Source organism: Austrofundulus limnaeus, unplaced genomic scaffold, assembly GCF_001266775.1.
Source record: "Austrofundulus limnaeus strain Quisiro unplaced genomic scaffold, Austrofundulus_limnaeus-1.0 Scaffold88, whole genome shotgun sequence".
Taxonomy (NCBI): domain Eukaryota; kingdom Metazoa; phylum Chordata; class Actinopteri; order Cyprinodontiformes; family Rivulidae; genus Austrofundulus; species Austrofundulus limnaeus.
In genome coordinates, this window is record NW_013952490.1 from 1,627,586 (window position 1) to 1,644,768 (window position 17,183).

General features: G+C 36.8%; 1 protein-coding gene across 1 annotated transcript; it reads right to left on the reverse strand.

Annotated features, from left to right (window-relative positions):
* Positions 1 to 4,815: 4,815 nt before the first annotated feature.
* On the reverse strand, positions 4,816 to 17,039 carry adrb3a (adrenoceptor beta 3a). Its single transcript, XM_014012118.1, has 2 exons — positions 15,328 to 17,039; positions 4,816 to 6,928 (listed from the first exon to the last, which is right to left on the reverse strand). Exons 1-2 carry the CDS (start codon positions 16,632 to 16,634, stop codon positions 6,901 to 6,903), a joined length of 1,335 nt encoding a protein of 444 aa, XP_013867572.1. The 5' UTR covers positions 16,635 to 17,039; the 3' UTR covers positions 4,816 to 6,900.
* Positions 17,040 to 17,183: the final 144 nt, after the last annotated feature.

Consider the following 17,183-nt stretch of genomic DNA (forward strand, 5'->3'; position numbering starts at 1 on the left):
ACATATATATAGGACTTTGTCCTATTCACTTAAAGAAAATAAAAACACTTTAAAATGATTTTCTTCTTATAAGTGTAAAAAATAAAATCAAAGACAAAGAAAAAACAATAGAAAAGTTTTTTTTTCACCAGGGTGACCCCTACAAGGTAATAATTGACAGACCTGAGTCAACTTTACTGTTTAATTTTGAGTTTTGAAGTGAAGCTCCTAGTTTTAGTGCACACACGTAAAACTATAACCTGGTTTGTGTTAAAGAACACGTTTTATTTTGAAGAGTCTTGTATTTTTTCAGAGGCTGCTCAGAAACTGATCATTATATTATTGATTTAGTCTTGTTTTACCTAAAAAAAAAAACTCTCACCTGGGCAGACAAACTTTCATTGGTGCTGTCTTGTTTTTTTTTTTTTTTTTTTTTTTTTTTAAGGTGGACTGATTCGTTTTGGTGCCTCTGCAGGACTTGGACCACAGTAAAGACCTCCTTTTTTAACTTTTTTATTATTTATTGATTTTCACTTAGGGTGCTGTGAGGGTCAACTCATCTTGAACCCAGCCAGACCAAGCAGCCTGTGAGTGGGGACACTTTTGTTTTGGGGCACCGTTGCTAAACTGCAGCACGTATTTGGAAGCTGTCACCAAGGCAACTGTGATGGATGAGTTTTCAGTCTGAGCTAATTTGTGCATCTGGTGAATTTACCTTTACCATCACAGTGAGCCATCATCAAATAAGCCCCCATGTCGGAGGTAAAGAGGATCAGTGAGCAGTTTGAGTCAGGGCGCCAGCAGCCTTCTGCTGTGGTGTTGTTGTTGCTTTTTTACTTCATCAACACTGACAATTTGAAACACGACCTTCATACTCTTGTCAAGGTTTGTTTGGAGATACTTTAATTGTTTCCACCACTAATTAGTTCAACGCAGAAGGCAAGTAGTCAAGCAGCAGTAAAACTGTTGGCGGGCTGCTTCAATGTGTGCTTGACTTTTGTTTTTCTCTCAGTGTCTTCATGCTTAACGCTCCATCTCAGGGTACTGCTCCTAACACTAAAAGTTTTTTTACAAAAAAAAAGGCGGGGAAAAAAACTAACAAGACATCTGAAATACAAGAAAATTAATCTGTACCTTTGATTTACATCGTTATTTTAGCAGAATAGTCTCTTTATTTGCAAAACAAAAACAATTAAACAAACAAATTCAATAATTATCAGAGGCTTTCAACCTTAAGAATAAGTTGTGATTAATGAGCGATTTCATGCGAATGCAAGATTTCACTTTCAGAGTATATGCATCTGAATAAGGCTTATTTTTAAAAACTTTTATTTGTAAAACTTCCAAAATTACAGACATTTTTTGTGTTCTGTGGCAGCCATCTTCAATTGGATAATTAGTTAATTAGTTGTAGATGAACATCAGTTGTTAACACTTTGTCAGGTTCATTAAAATCTGTCCAGTGGTTCATGGGATATTGTGCTAACAAACAGGGCTGACTTAGAGTTTCTGAATGTTTCTCAGCTTTGACCTCAACAAACTTTAGCTATGCTCAATCGGATGAATTATATGTAGTTTTCTTTGTTGGACATCTTAAAGTGTGTAGGTTCCAAAAGTTAATCCTTTGTAGATGTACATTCAATGAATATTTTCTGCAATTTTCATTAAAATTAGCCCAGTAGTTTATAAAATACTTAGCTAATGAAGAGACAGGATTCCCTCGCCTGCTCTTCGTCTTGTTGCAGAAGGCCATAATTGGAGTCAAAACCAGGTTTTTGGGTTTGCCCCTTGAAGCTGAAGATCACTTGTCCCTACACTAGATGGCGGTAGATGGCCAACCCAGCCTGCTTGAGTTTAGTCAATTAACCAAAGCAGGACTGCCTAAAGAGTCACCCAAAAAAAAAAAAAAAAAAATGCTTCACCAGTCTGTTGTCCACTTCACTGCGTGGATGGTTTGAAATTTGCAGCAGAGTTCAGCAAACAGCAGCAGCATGATTGTTGGATTTATTTATTTTTCTTACCAGGAAAAAGTTCAATTCAGTTTTGAAATACAGCAAAAAAATTCCAACAATGATTGTCTTTCCAAACGTTTCTCATGGGAGATGTTTTTTTTTCCAGCGATGTGTGATTATTGCAGCTATCTGGCAAGGCTGCAGCTGAAAGAGTTGTTTTATTTAAGGTTAAAATATCATAAACATTTACTCTAAAACAACAGGGAAAATAGATCAATTTTAAGACTAAAACCACTCACAATCTTTCTGAAATCTTCCTATTGACTCGTCCCACACTGTGAGGTTGAAATGAATATGATGTCATGACAGAGGAGGTTTAATAACCGCAGGTGAAATCATCTGATTACACAACCACTGACTTAATTTAAGGGATCTAGACAGGGAGTTTGGTGACAAAGGATTGTTTGCTTTTTTACGTAACTATTAGATGTACATGGACAACGATGGAAGAGATGTGAAGTGGATCAAAGATTAGGTGCCTCCAGAAAACAGTCTGATCAAACGCAAAATTATTGAACCGTATGCTTCAAATCTGGAGTTTTACTTCAAAAGCAGCCAAAACTGTTGCAATAAGAACTGAAACTGAACACTCAAGTTATGCATAACTAAACAATGATGCATGCTGATGCAACACAGGAATTAGTCTGGGACGTATTGCTATGTCCTGCTGCTGCCGCTAAACAAATAATCAAATCATTACCAATAAAAGTGATGAGTTGACATTTAACAGATCATTAATTGGGAATGTTTGTTCAGCGTTACTTCATGCATCAGATGATTTCCAACCACATGAGATGAATTTTAGTTGAATCCCACTTTGTTTCAGGTCTATTTAGCTTTTTAAAACAAGCAAGCATTTATATAAAAAACTGGTATTTAAACTGATGGGACTAAAAACCATTATAATCTTTGATAACAATAATTTTAGCTATAGCTAAATGCTATGAGTTTTTATAGGGGATGCTAAAGCTAACTTCATTCGGTCCATTGTAAAATAAATTCTAATAATATGGCGGAGAAGCTGTCATGTGACTGCGTGTGTGGTGTGAAAATTATGGTTTTCTTAAAATCAGTTAAATCTGAAATTATTTCTGTGAAAAACAGCAATAATTCTGTTGAGTTGTAGGCAGAGTTTCTGTAACAGTAGTTTATTTTTATTTCCAGCACAATGAGTTAGTTTGCAAATTTAAGATCCATCAATAGCCACTGTATGTACTAGTTACCACATGCAACAGAATGCGAGTATTTTTAATCCTACTTGTGGGAACCAACTGGTACTTGTGGGGACTGTACTGAAAATAACTTATATAACCTTGCCTGACTGCTAAGTTCACGTTACCTTGACATATTCTGTTCTGTATCTGATAACTGCTACATTTGTATAATCTGGTCTCATGATTCTTAAGACACCATTTGATGTCTAAGGACCTTGCTCTCATTTCATACTGCCTGTATAACTTGTACTCCTATTGTTGGTCATTCAATACAGTTGTCTAACTTGTAATATTGTGACTGACTGTTCACGGACTCCACCCGAAAGTATTTAATGCATTTCCTTGTCTGTTGCTAAGTCAGTAGCTACATGGCGGGACCTCTGATCGGACCTCTGCATTGCTGCTCATCTTTGCATTTGTAAACCTTTTTCTGACGACCAACCATGCAGTGCACCTTCTTTTATTCACGTGTTTCTGCCTTAGTGGATATTTCCATAACACTCATTAACCATAATAGACTCAGAAAATCATAAAAGTTTAATAATGGTGAAACACAAGATTTAGTACATCCTTAAATGTTCATTAATCCTGCAGGACCATATCACAAGACCTAAAGGTTCACAAGCAAAATATGTCAAATATTCTCCTGCAGTCCTTCATGTTTGTGTCCATGTCAGACTCTTCATCAGCGCTCAGTGTCCACATGTGCGTGATGCTGTTCACATGTTTAATCCAACAAAATACTACACAGTTACCTCTCACAAGCTTTCCTCTCTGTTCTTATCCCTTAACAAATGTTTAGGATGGATTCTGACCAAATTGTGTTCATGGAAAACATAGTGGCAGCTGAACTTCAGACAGGATAATTGTTTCCACTTTTGAGTGGATGTGGCCTCTAATAACTCAAGAGTCAGACTGACCAGCTGGCAGCACAAAGCCTTCTCGTGGTTTGTTTTTCGACATGTCTCCCTCTCTGCTCTTGGTTTGTTTTCTAAGGTCCCTAAATGATGTGAATTCCTCTCATAGCACTTGATGATCCCTGCTGACTCGCGAAGCAGCGCTCGCATGAAGACGACTGTGTTTGTGCTTGGAGGATAGAAATAACTCTGGAAAAACAAGTTATTTAGCTTCTTCAGCTGATAGTAACTTTAATCTGAGTGATCTGAACGTTGGGGAACAGTGATCCCAGTGTGGAGGTCCGAGCCTTTCAGGGACCACAAACATGAACATGAAGGTCATGATGAAGAAGATGGAAAACATCAGATTGTTGTGCACATCTTTATTGGATCCCAAGTGGCTCTTTTTCATTCTGTTGATGAGAGCACAGTTTTGATTTGAACATGTTAACCCTTTCGAACATGATACAGAAAGTTTGTGAGCCACTATAGATATGCTAATGAACACGAACAAAAAGAATGACTCTATTTCTACGATTACCAATAATGAAAGGTGAGAGATAATGGTTTTGTTTGTATTTCTGTGTTCATTTGTTATATTTGTTGTCATATATCTTGGTTGCACAGAGATGTGATGTAATAAAGATACCGGTTGTTTGGATTGTAGTTGTGTTTGGTCCAAAATGAAAAATAATATAATAAAAATGACACATGTTTGTAATTTGCACATTTTTATTCTTGGTGAAATTCTTGATTCTTTTTGTTTCTTTGATAAAGATAAAACGCATTTGTAACTCCGGTTCAATTTTATTTTCATTGTGCAGAAAATGGCAGCAATATTCCATATTCATAAATCGTAAACAACCAAACGCAGTCGTTGTCAACAAAAGTGAAACGTTCTTTAACATACGGTGCATATTGGAGACTGAAAATAATTCACATCAAATTCTTAAAAAAAACCTCCAGATTTGCTGTAGTACTTTGGTTTCTGTTTTGCTTGCTTCAGTTTTTGTAACCACAGTTTAAAATAAAGAGATCCATGATAATATCTGAACACTTTATATCTATCTTGGGTTTATTTTTATTTCTGTAATTTGTTTGCATAATCCTAATTACATGTGGTCGGTTTCAACCCAACCCTCATAAAATTTGTATTGCAGAAGACAACATTACTGGAGGAATTACCCAAAACAAAGTGCCCCAACTTAGATAAAAACAATGGTTTTAGTTTAAAAATAATAATAAAAAAGAATAAATAAAATAAACAAACACACATTTGCATTAAAAAAACAAGGAAGGAAACAAGAAAATATGACCTTTTTTGTTTGTTGAACCTTACAGGCTGGTTTTACAGAAATGGATCAATAATAATCATTTTGACTGCAGTGAATGACTGAAAACTAGTTTGTGTTTAGTTTTAAGGGGAAATGCTCCCTTTTTCCACAGAAACCCTTTGTTATCAAACTGAATTAATCTACAGATCGAAGAAAAAGTGCCAGGATTAAAGTGAAAATGCAAATAAAACAGAGTTTTCCTTCTTCTTTAGACAATTTTATTATTTGAGGATAAACTTCTGAAGTGATAACATTTTTCTTTTGGTGATGTATAGTTTATTGACCAAAATAAGCAGCTTTTAAACTGGTATTCTTTTAAAACTAAAATAAATCTTATAAAAACTCTCATATACTTTTTTCTTTAAAAAATAATTGACAGTTTGCTTGATGTTGTATGGTTTTAACATCAGTTAATTTAAGAGAAATTTCCATAACAACATTGTATCAGGTGTTAACTAATACTATCTACTTTCTTAATATTCTGCTGTGCAATTGCTGAGAATTATTTAACCTAAAATAGCTGTAAAATTCATTATATACTGCGCTGTAATGTTGGAAACTGTGTGCAAACTTATTCCCACTAAGTTCTTTTTCAGAGTGTAACTCAGCTTATATTGATACCAATGAAAGAAAAAAAGAAGTTATTTTTTTAAATTCAAAACAAATAGCACATGATATATTTACCAGCAGTTTATAATACTGTACCTTGTACAATTACACGTACTGATAGAGTGTTAGCCAAGATGATATTTAGGTTGTTTTTGGCAGAGGTTTTGACAAGCAGTATGGTATAAATCATAGCATAAATCAAACTAAGATTGTGCGCACACAGACTCCAGGCTCAGATCCGAAACAAACCTCTTGAACAACAAACACAAGAGTTGAGTATTTCAATGTGAAGCGCTCTGGTTTGGATGAAATGCCACTCAAAAGGTTTGTGTAATGAAAATGTCTCTACCGTAAAGAAAGCTTTGTAGCCGATGTTTGCATTTCGCTCCAGATTCAGTGCATCATAAATACATAAGTTACCACATAATGTCCTTTTTACTTGAAGACTTCATGCTGATATTTCTGCAAACACAGGCCCACATATTGTACTCATTGTCCAGAGTTTGACTGGAATGCTTTAAGAAACTATTTGTGGACGGACAGTCTTTGTAAACACCATGTCGGTTTGTCCATGACAGCAGGAAGTCCGTGTGGTGCCAACAAGAGTCTGAGAATCAACAAGCTTTGCCAGCCCGTCGCTTCTTCTCCAGATATATATATATATATATATACATACATGTATTGAAAAAGTCCTGGGGTTCCTGTTCGGTCCAAATCAGCTTATTTTTTTGGACAGTCCAGTCGTCTCATAGGTGGGGTTGTGGGGTGGGGGTGAACTTCTCCTCTTCTCACTTGCTGTTTGGTCTCAGGTTGTGCAGAAATCACAGTTTGCGTCAGTGGGTTAAGGTTTTACAGTTTAGCCATTTGTTTCCTGCAACATGAAGCTGAAATGAGACAAACACACAAAAGCTTAATGTTGTTAGAACAGAAAGACTTTTTGTTGCTGCTGTTGTTGTTGTTGTTGTTGTTGTTGTTGTTGTTGTTGTTGTTGTTTTAACGACCACAAAAACGTGAAATTCCATGTTGAACAGGGGAAAAAACATCTCTGTGAAAAACATTTTGTTTTTGTTTTTTTTTCTAAACTAAATATAAATGTTTGCCAGAATGATGGGATTCAACATTCACAAACATGTTTGCTGTAACCTACCTTTAAACCCCAACATGAAAATAAATATGTTGCAGAAATTTTGCACCTCAAATCAAACTAGTTAAACTGACAAATGATGGTAATAATTTTGCTGTCATTTATTCATAGACCATTTTTATTTATTTTAAAAAGTTTATAGTTTATACATTTGATTTGATCCAGTAAGAGGGGCTGTAGGCCTATAAGGAAGGAGAGACACCTTGTTCTAAATAACAGAATTGTGTTTTTAAAGCAATTACTATTTAAGTTCTAACTCAGTAAGTACTCAGTATCAGTACTCAGTGATGAGTACCTAAACTGAAGAGCTTGTACTTGTACTTGGTTACAGACCAGTAAAAGAGAGGAAAAATTTAAATTGACACAAAATGAGGCTGAAACTCAGTACATATTTAAATTGCATGAGATAGGTTTGAAATATGATTATGTAGAAACACAAAGCAACAAACAAATTCAAGACATTTTAATGCTGGACTGTCATTAACACTGTTTTACCTTCAACCTGGTTTTAACAGCAGCAACAGCAAAGCTGGTTTTATTTTCACTTTAATAAACTGCAGGTGTGTGTGTGGGTGTGTTTTCATGTTAATAAACCTACCTGTAAGCCTAAATATGTCCCAATGATAGCATCACATCTGCACAAACACAGCTCAAGTATGTTCAGATCAAAAGGCAACTTGCGTAAAAAAAATGACTTTGCTGTCCCAAAAGTGTGTAAAGAATGATGTTAGGAAGGGCTTTTGTTTATATTTTTTATCATACATTCTTTTTATTGTCACTTGCTGTCGCGAAAGTCTGGCATTCATGTGTTTGTATCTGCGTGTCATTTGTCTGTTAGCAAAATATTTCATGAACCATGTGAGAAAGTTTAGGAAAGTTCTTAGAAAATAATTAGTAAATATACATCTACAACTGAGTGAATCCATTTTAAGATGACAGCCACAGCTAATCAGACTTAGCACAATAAAAATGTTTGCAACCCATTTGATTTTACAGGCACTGAGCTACAATTTGGTGTGGTAGTAGATGAGAATCATCTTGTATAAATACTGTGAGCCCTGACAGCTTGCATAAGATCTTTGTTTAAAATGTTAGCATGAAAGGCAGTGAGCGCTACTCACTTTCATAGAATGCTAGTGTCATTTTGTTGGTATTTACTGCTTTGTGTCTTTATCTGGTGTCTAAAAATAGAACATTTTGTTGAATTTGGAGAATTTCCATCACAGGATGGTCTCTGCATGTTTTCATCATGTTATTGTGAGTTTTCTCAGTCACCCTGATCAGCATTTAAGTTTCCAGCAGATTAAAAATAGCTTCAGCCATATTTACAATTGACTTTGAGTTTTCTTTTATAAAAACAGCCTCGGCATCCTCACTGCAACTCCTCTTCTTTTGTTTATTTTTCTTGTTAATTACAGAACATTTTCTCTCATCCTTTTCTTCTGCCTCCAAACAAGACATGCATTCTGATGCTATCACTTCTGCTCAGCGTGTCTTCGCAGGAAGACGTGAATAACCTACCTTAAACTTCACAGAAGAGTGAACGTGGATAAGGAAAAAAGCCTACAGGAAGCAGTTAATCTGACCTTGTTAAGCTTTTGATAATCAGCTGGATGTGTCATCCTTTAAGCACAGATTCACAAACCACAGTGTATGTCATATTTCTATCTGTAGTTTGTATAATTTTGGGAAAACTTGCTATTTAAATGTTACTTTAGTTCCTAAATGATCAGTCAGTTCAGACACTGAACTGCAGCCTGCAGTTTACTGTCTGTCATCTGTCAAGTTGTGTACATGAAAAACCCAGGGAGCTGGCACAAAAAATCCAGGACTCGGAGGTAAAATAACTAATTTATTTCCCCAAAGTGAAAATGCAGACGTGGCAGCTGAAAACGTGCTTGCAAATAAATGAACGAACGAACGAACGGAAACAAAATGAAACGAAACACACAGGAAGCCAACCAGACTGACTTGGAGAAGTACAGGGAACTGACGAGCACAACACAAGACTGAGAAAATAAATGGACCCTAATGAACGTGAATGAGAAACACCTGGGGAGAGACAGGAGGAACAGGTGAGTGTGGGCAGGGCCAGATCAGAGACTGACAGGAAAACTAAACTGACACAGGAATAAAGAAACAATAAGCCAAAGCTCGTCAACTGCTTGCCTGTCAAAAAATTTATACATATATACATACANACCTATATACCTATATATATATATATATATACACATTTACATATGTGTGTGTGCATGTGCATGCGTGTGTGTGTGTATGTGTTTTTAAAACAATTGTAAATTAAAAATGAATGATTTAATGTAAGAAAATTAACAAGTTTAAAATGTAAAAGATAATAATAATGTTCTTCTACATAATGCAGTGTTCCGTCGACTGTTTTCATGCAAACCCGTCCCCACCCCTTAGCTGTTGGCTTTGATTAACTGTGCCCCCCTGAGCCATTAAAGCCCTGCAATAAATAAATCACAGAAAAAAATAAAGACCAAATCCTACATTGCATTTGACAGTGGGTCTTATTTGTACTTTCACAGAAAGCGGATGGTTTGTTTAGAATTTGGTGATACTGGAAATGAGTATTTGTTCAACTAAGTATTATTAGGAAACTCAGTGATGTATTGCTTGCTCTCAAACTGAATAATTTCTGTCAGCAGATCTTAAATAAACTGAGAGCAAATTAGAACTTGGCTTAATAAACTGAGGGGATGGATTCTTAAAACCTCAAGTCTTTTTTATTCTGTGACATTGTGTTAGTTATTAGTCTAACTTGAACAAAGATTTTCTTCATACTCTGCACTTTATAACTGATGTCATGACCAATAAATACTATCCTTTTGACAAATATATGATGGGATATCATTTCAAAAGTGACCAGATGTTATTGAAACTCAATGAGTATCATAAATCTTGTTTTTTTTTCTTTTCTTTTTTTACCAGCTGCAGGCAAAATCCATATTTATTCTAAACATAAAGTTGTTCTTTTCTTTTATTTTATGTTTGTTCAAGACTTGGATGCTTTTTCATGCTTCAGATATCAGACAGCCATTAAAAAAAGATTGTTGTGGTTTCCCCTTAGGTCAGCACCTCAGTGTTTTGTTTTATCCTCTTTCTTGTTTCATGCTCTCTTGGGCCTGATCTCAGTCTAAGCTCCCTAAAAGCACAACAGACGAGGGGTCGAGTGAGGCTGGATTGGAAGCCCAATTAATACGCTCAGGAGTAAAGCTCAGAATTACCGGGTTCACAGCACAGGAAAGTGCACGACCCCTCCTGTCACACATGCAACACGTCAAGTTGTTGTAATTACTCATGCTCGCTGCAGAACGTTTACACATGCTCGCTGCAGAACGTTTACACATGCTCGCTGCAGAACGTTTACACATGCTCGCTGCAGAACTTTACTGAAATTAAAACTTAGATGACATATTTTCTAGTTGAAGAACATATACAGTATGTCCTAAACCATCAACTCACGATGTAACTGGTAAACATTGCTAAACAGAAGGAAGGATATATTTTATAATAACAAAGTGTCCAATAATAAAACACTTAGAGAGGATACAGCTGGCATGAGCAGAAAATGCAATTAAACCAACATATTTAGCCAGCATAATGACACAGTTTGTTCCCACAACACAGTAACACCCAATTATTTACTGTATAACCTTTCTTTGAAACATCAGCTTGTTTTAGCTTCTGATCCGACAGCTCACGTCTGACAGATTTATGGGCTCGTTTGGACTAATGAGTCCTTCTCAGCGCCTTTACAGGCTCAGTGTTTGTTCTGCAAATGCCATTTTCCATCATTTTTCAATAGTTCTGGCTTGAGGGTTTTTTTTTTTTGTTTTGAGTTTTTTTAGTTCCCAGTGAATAAAAATATCAGATGATTTTGAAGCCATGTTAATTGATTTTTATTTGAAAAATAACTTGAGTAAAAAATAAGTTCCCAAACTTTAGATTTTTCTGCCATGTCAGACTTGTTTGAAGCTATATCTGGACAAACTCATCTCAAAGATTTAAAAAATAAGTTCTTGCTGTGTCTTATCAGACATCAAGAAGTTTTTATTTCTGCTCCACATTCAACATCACGTTTTTACCCACAGTCTGGTTCTGCCCCTTCCTAAAACATCAAATGTTCTGCTCTGTTAGCTTAATTTTAGCCTTCTCAAGTGATGGATTATATGTTTCTAACGCTCTCCATCTGTTCATTATACGGCAAGATCTTACAAATAGGTGGGGATTTTGAGGAAACCGTATCCAATATGCATGTTATTCAGATGGACGTGACGAGCAAATGAAACTAAATTAATCACGCAGAGTGTCAGATTACAGGGAGATGTTGTGAAAGGGCTGGATAAAGATTTGTTTGTCCTGTAACCTGAGTTGTGCGTGACACAAGCAGACGGTTGCTCTGAATGTTGATAAGGGCTGTGCTGATGTGCCAGCATGTAATTTTATGAAAACAAAGTGACTATTGATAATGTCTGTGTGAGGAGCTGCCATTTCTCCTCATTCGTCTCAGTGGTGGTATCTAATTTTTTCATTTATTTATTTTTATTTATCAGCCCTGCAACTCATCACCTCATAACTTAACCAGCACTAATGTTTCAGGTCCTGTGATTAAACATCACAGGATTTATTCATTAGTGGATGTTATTTAAAAATCGGGTGTTTTCTTGAAAATTTAGTGGGGTTTTTTTTTTCACATTTTACTGGAGGTTCATAATGAGCAAGGCAGTATTTTGGCCAGTGCAGACTTTTGTTTGTGTGATGTGAGGAGGAACATGTTGCAGAATCAAAAATAGAAGGCCGCTGCAGGTATCCAATATTTATAACGGTTAACAAAAAAAAAAAAAAAGAGAGAGAACAAAATCTAAGTTGAAGATCAGTATTTCTTGAAGAAAAACTCGCTGCCTTTGATCGTAAAGTTTTAAACTAAAACCACCTTAAGTTGAGAAGGGACCGACTTGTTCTGATTAAACCGAATAAAAAACTATTTGATGATCTCATGCAATACTGTGAGATGTTGTTGATATCTCTCAACTATTACCATATTTAGATCAAAATAGGTAAAAGCCTCTGAGTTATAGAACTCTTTGTGTTGATAAAGTTGAGTCCTCTGTAGGTGTGCGTGTGCAGCCAAGATGTCGGGTGTGTTGTCTTGTGTTTTCTCGATATATATTTCACTTATCTTCTAATCTCTCTTTCATTCTTTCCCATTATATTTCACTTTTTTCTTCTCTTTCTTTTCCTTCTTTTCAAAAAAGTCACTGATGATGAAGAAACTAAGAAACTAATGTTCAGTTCTGCTTTCTACTGAAGTGGCTAAAAAAAAAAAAGTTGACTCCACTGGCTGAGTTTTAAAATGGGTCTTTTGTTGGTGTTTAAAGAATGTGTTGGGGATGACTCACAGATACCACCACAACTTATAGCTTTAAATCTGTGAAGGATTAGCATCATTTTGTTTTTGACTGAATTTCTTTTCGCTGTATTTGTTCCTGTTTATGAAAACCTTTGAAGTTTTAGATAGTTTTCTTATGAATTCTTGAAATTTATTTACTCTGCTATAATAAAACTTAAAGCTTAATTTGGGAGAAAAATCAACAACAACAAAAAAAGATTTGATAATATGTATTAGACATTCTCATCTCTTCAGGAGCTAAGGTGCTTTGTTTTATTTATTTTTGTTTAACTGACAAGGAATCTGCACTGGTCCTGTGGCAGATGCTCAATATCTAAAGCAGTTTCATCAGGGTCAGTCTGTTATTTCCTTCATTAAAAGCCTGTCTTTAAATCTTTCTCCCATCAGACTCATATTTGAGCGCCTGCTCTCACTTACATTTGTAATCCTGCTCAAAGCGCAGAGTGAGTCGGCTGAGCCTTCCCTTGGGCTGAATTACTGCCGAACGCTCCGGCCTCCTTTTATGGAAGACTTTGATAAGACCATAAATATCTTTTGTATTGTGTGCCCATTGATGTCTTTAGAATACCTCTGAGGGGGAAGTCATGTCAGGTAATAAATGACTGATAATCTGCAAAGCAAACAGTTTAAAATGACACATGCCCGGTTCATAAAACTACATTACCGATGACGGTTCACACGGTAATAAGAATGCTGGTTTGTTTTAAAAGCGCTTCCTTTCTACAGTTAAATAAGTGCTATTTTTGTGTTTCTTACTCAATTTAAAAAAATTCCACTTTTAAATGTGCATTGAGATTAATAATGATTCACAACGGTAACTTGGAGTTGTTTTGACTCAATTTGGCTTCTTTAGTAATTGCAAATGAACTGAAAATGAAGTCTTTATGAAATAAAACTGTAAAGTATAATTTGATCTGGGATTTATGTAGGGTGACTTAGCTGCAAAATAATCTAAAATTCAACTAACTTTTATTTTTTTCTGAGAGTCGTTTTTTGTGTGTGTGTGTGTGTGTGTGTGTGTGTGTGTGTGTGTGTGTGTGTGTGTGTGTGTGTGTGTGTGTGTGTGTGTGTGTGNGTGTGTGTGTGTGTGTGTGTGTGTGTGTGTGTGTGTGTGTGTGTGTGCAAACTTTAATTTCTAACCCTTAAAAATCATATTTCAATCAATATCAGCTGGTGGTTCATGCACCCAGCAGCTGTTATGCAATGGCTCTTCTTCTGCAGAATCCACTGATATCATCAGGACACATGATTACAGTACAGCGTGTACAGTAGGGCCTGCTGTCAGCTGGTGGATTACAACCCTGATGAATCAAACACTGAGCTATCCAACCACAGTTAACCTCCGCTAACAAGGACGTTCTGATTGGCTGCTGGCCTTTTGTAAACAGCCGGTCCATTTACAGGGGAAGTCTTGCTCTTAAGTGATAAAGATTTATCAGCTGCACAGAGCGCTGGGCAGGGCGCAGGCAGGCCCCCAGACAGGCAGAGGGACACAGTAATATCAGGCTGCTCAAGTGTACTTGGAATTTATTTAATTCTTATTTTGTTTTGTTTTTTCGTTTAGATTTTTTTTTGTCAACTCAGCATTTAACACACAAATTTATTGTTTTTAAAGAAAGCATTTTCCATAGTGATCATTACAATAAATATATCAAATGTAGGATTCAGGCTATTTCTCTTTTATTAATCAGTTCTTTGAGTTTTTTACTGTTCATCACTTCTTGTATGTGAACCTTCATCAGCTCGAGCTTATTCTCTGCCATTATTTCTGCTCTTTTCAGTAAGTGATGCTAAAACGACCCTCAAGAGTTTATTGGATCAAACTCAAAAATTCAAATACGAAGTTCCATTATTTTTGCTTGAGCTGCATTTCTGTGAGTCCAGCAGCTGCCAATACTTCAGGAGGGATTTATTTTTACTCTTTGTGCTTTGTTTATTTCACTTTTGGTCTGCAGCATGAAAGAGCGTATCCAAATAAGGTTTCTTTTTGTTTCAATAAATCCATAGAACTGTTTTCTGTTGAATTTAAGTGTTTTAATTGTTTTATTTTGCATGAATATTATTTTAAATCACATAAGACATATATATGTGTGAATGCCAGATTAAGATACTTTTCAAAACTAAGTAATGTGTTTGCTTTTAGAGTTCAGAGCAAACTGATAATGTATAAAAAAATACACTTTATGCAAAATCAAAAATAAAAATGCTTTAATGTCATTTTGAGATTGAGTTTTCTTAGAATTGTGTCAAACTTCACAGTAAAAAATTTAGTTGATAAATTAATGCAAGATATTTTAGCCTTTGTTTCACATTTACTGACTTTTGTCAGGCATGATGTAGTTATTTTACACACTTAACATCTGGTGTAAATGAACAAAAAATAGTAATAATTTTTAAATTAAAACCAGCTGGCTTATCTGTCTGTCTCTCTGATGGTCTTCATGTTTTATTTGTCTGTTTCATCAGTCCCAAAATGATCAGTTACTTTATGATAAGATGCTTCAAATTTCAGAGGTTTGAGTTATGATTTCTTACTAATTTCTTTTTTTTAATCAGGAGTAAAAGTAAAAGTTTTGTTGTCATTAGCAGACAAAATGATCTTCGTGTTTGTAGTTTTTGTAGTTTTGTTTTTGTTTGTTAGTACAAACCTGAGCTTTTGTTTTAGTTGAGAGACTGGTTAAATTAACAAAAGAAAAACTTACAACTTGGACTCTGGCTGTGAACTGTTGTTGAAGTGTGCGTTGCCATTTGTCTGCAAAGGACCAAAAGATGCCTCCTTGCTTCTGCTGGCCGAACTCTCGCTGCCCTCAGTCCTGTCCTCAGGAGACTTTTGTAAGGAGCCCGCCGAGCCTGGGTTAGTTTGCCACAGAAAGCAGGAGCAGCGAGTTCGTAGTTCCTTAAGGAGGGCGTTCAGCCACAGTGTGGAGAGCCACGGGCACCCCATCAGGTTCTTAAACGCAGCCCGGAACTCTGGACTTCTGCAGTAGATGATTGGATTGAGGCCAGAGTTTATGTAACCCAGCCAGTTCAACAGCAGGAAGATATGCTTGTCAATAATATCATTGCTCAATCCGTTGATGACGTTGGCAACAAAGAAAGGCAGCCAGCACACAGTGAAGGTTCCCATGATGATACCTAAAGTCTTAATAGCCTTGTGCTCCTTGACGAGCTGTAGCCGGGATGGCCTCCGCTTAGAGCTCTTTTTTCTCACAGGATTGCTGCCGGAGCCCACTAATGCTGAAGGCAAGATGTGGTTAATGCTGAGACCTGTTTGGATCGGTGCTGACGGGCATTCGTTCTGGAAACGGAACCGATTTTTGTCTATGAGCTGGACTTGCCGTTTTGCTATTACGAAGACTTTTGTGTACACAATTATCATTATGATCAGAGGAATATAAAAGGACACCACAGAGGATGAGACAGCATATGTAGCATTTGTTATAAAGTCACAGCATTCAGTTCTGTTATAGCAGTCTGTCTCGTCAGGCTCGACACGCCAAGACCCAATCATAATTGGTATAAAAGAAGTTACGGCGGACACAACCCAAACTAAACAAACTATTAGTCTAGCACGGAACTTACAAAGTAGCACTTTGTGTCTCAGCGGCCTTGTGATGGCTATATACCGATCTACTGCGATGACACAAAGAGTTTCAATGCTCGCCGTCACACAGAGAACATCAACCGAAGTCCAGAGGTCACAGATTGTGTCACCGAACTGCCAGTTACCTGTTGAAACATAACTGGCCCCGGGGGTCACCACCAGGACCCCCATGATGAGGTCTGCACATGCCAGGGACATGATGAAGATGTTGGTTGAAGTCTGCAGCTGTGGGGTGCGTGCCACAGCAATAATGACCAGCAGGTTTCCCACCACCGTGATCAGGATGACAATGACCACGACAATAAGGAACCAATGTCCCTGTGGAGGATGGTAGGATGCTTGGTTTGAGCTGTTCGTCTCCAAAAATCCCCCTGTTTGATAAGACGTTTGGTTTGTGATGTTCATCTTTCACTGGATCAGCTCAGTCAATCAAAGTTGAAGGTGTTGTCACATCAAAATAAAAGTTCTGCTGCATCCTATTAATGGATCTGTTCTCTTCTTTGTGGCTGATGCTCACATTTTGCACCTTAAGAGCTCCCTCAGAGGGTCGAGGTGGGTCCCCATCGTTTTGAAAAAGGGAATTGGGACGCTTCTGTAGGCAGCAACACGTTCTTCAAACAGTTCAATCCAAGTTATCCACAGAACTGAAAGAGTTGCTGAAACTTTGTGAATCCAATAAAAAGAAGTCTAAATGGAGAGTTCAAAAGTTTTTCAATAAAAAAACTAATTTTGATCCATTACCATATGTCCACCAGTAAAAGTCTTTTCATGGAGACTTGTTTGAGCCCCGGTGCTTCAGTTAAAGGAGATCAAGCAAACAGTGACGCCTTTACAAGAACCACCGGAGTGGCTGCCCCCTTTTTCTTTTGGTCTCTCCCTCCCTCTCTCTGCCCCCCCCCTCTCTCTCTCTCTCTCTCTCTCCCCCCCCCCCCTCTCTCTCTCTCTCTCTCTCTC

What these genes read in the sequence shown, in the direction of transcription:
- adrb3a (XM_014012118.1), bottom strand. Translation starts at nt 16,634, where the DNA reads ATGAACATCACAAACCAAACGTCTTATCAAACAGGGGGATTTTTGGAG. An exon ending in TCACAGCCAGAGTCCAAGTT is followed by an intron (nt 6,929 to 15,327) that starts GTAAGTTTTTCT and finishes GTCTCATTTCAG; the next exon opens with CTTCATGTTGCAGGAAACAA.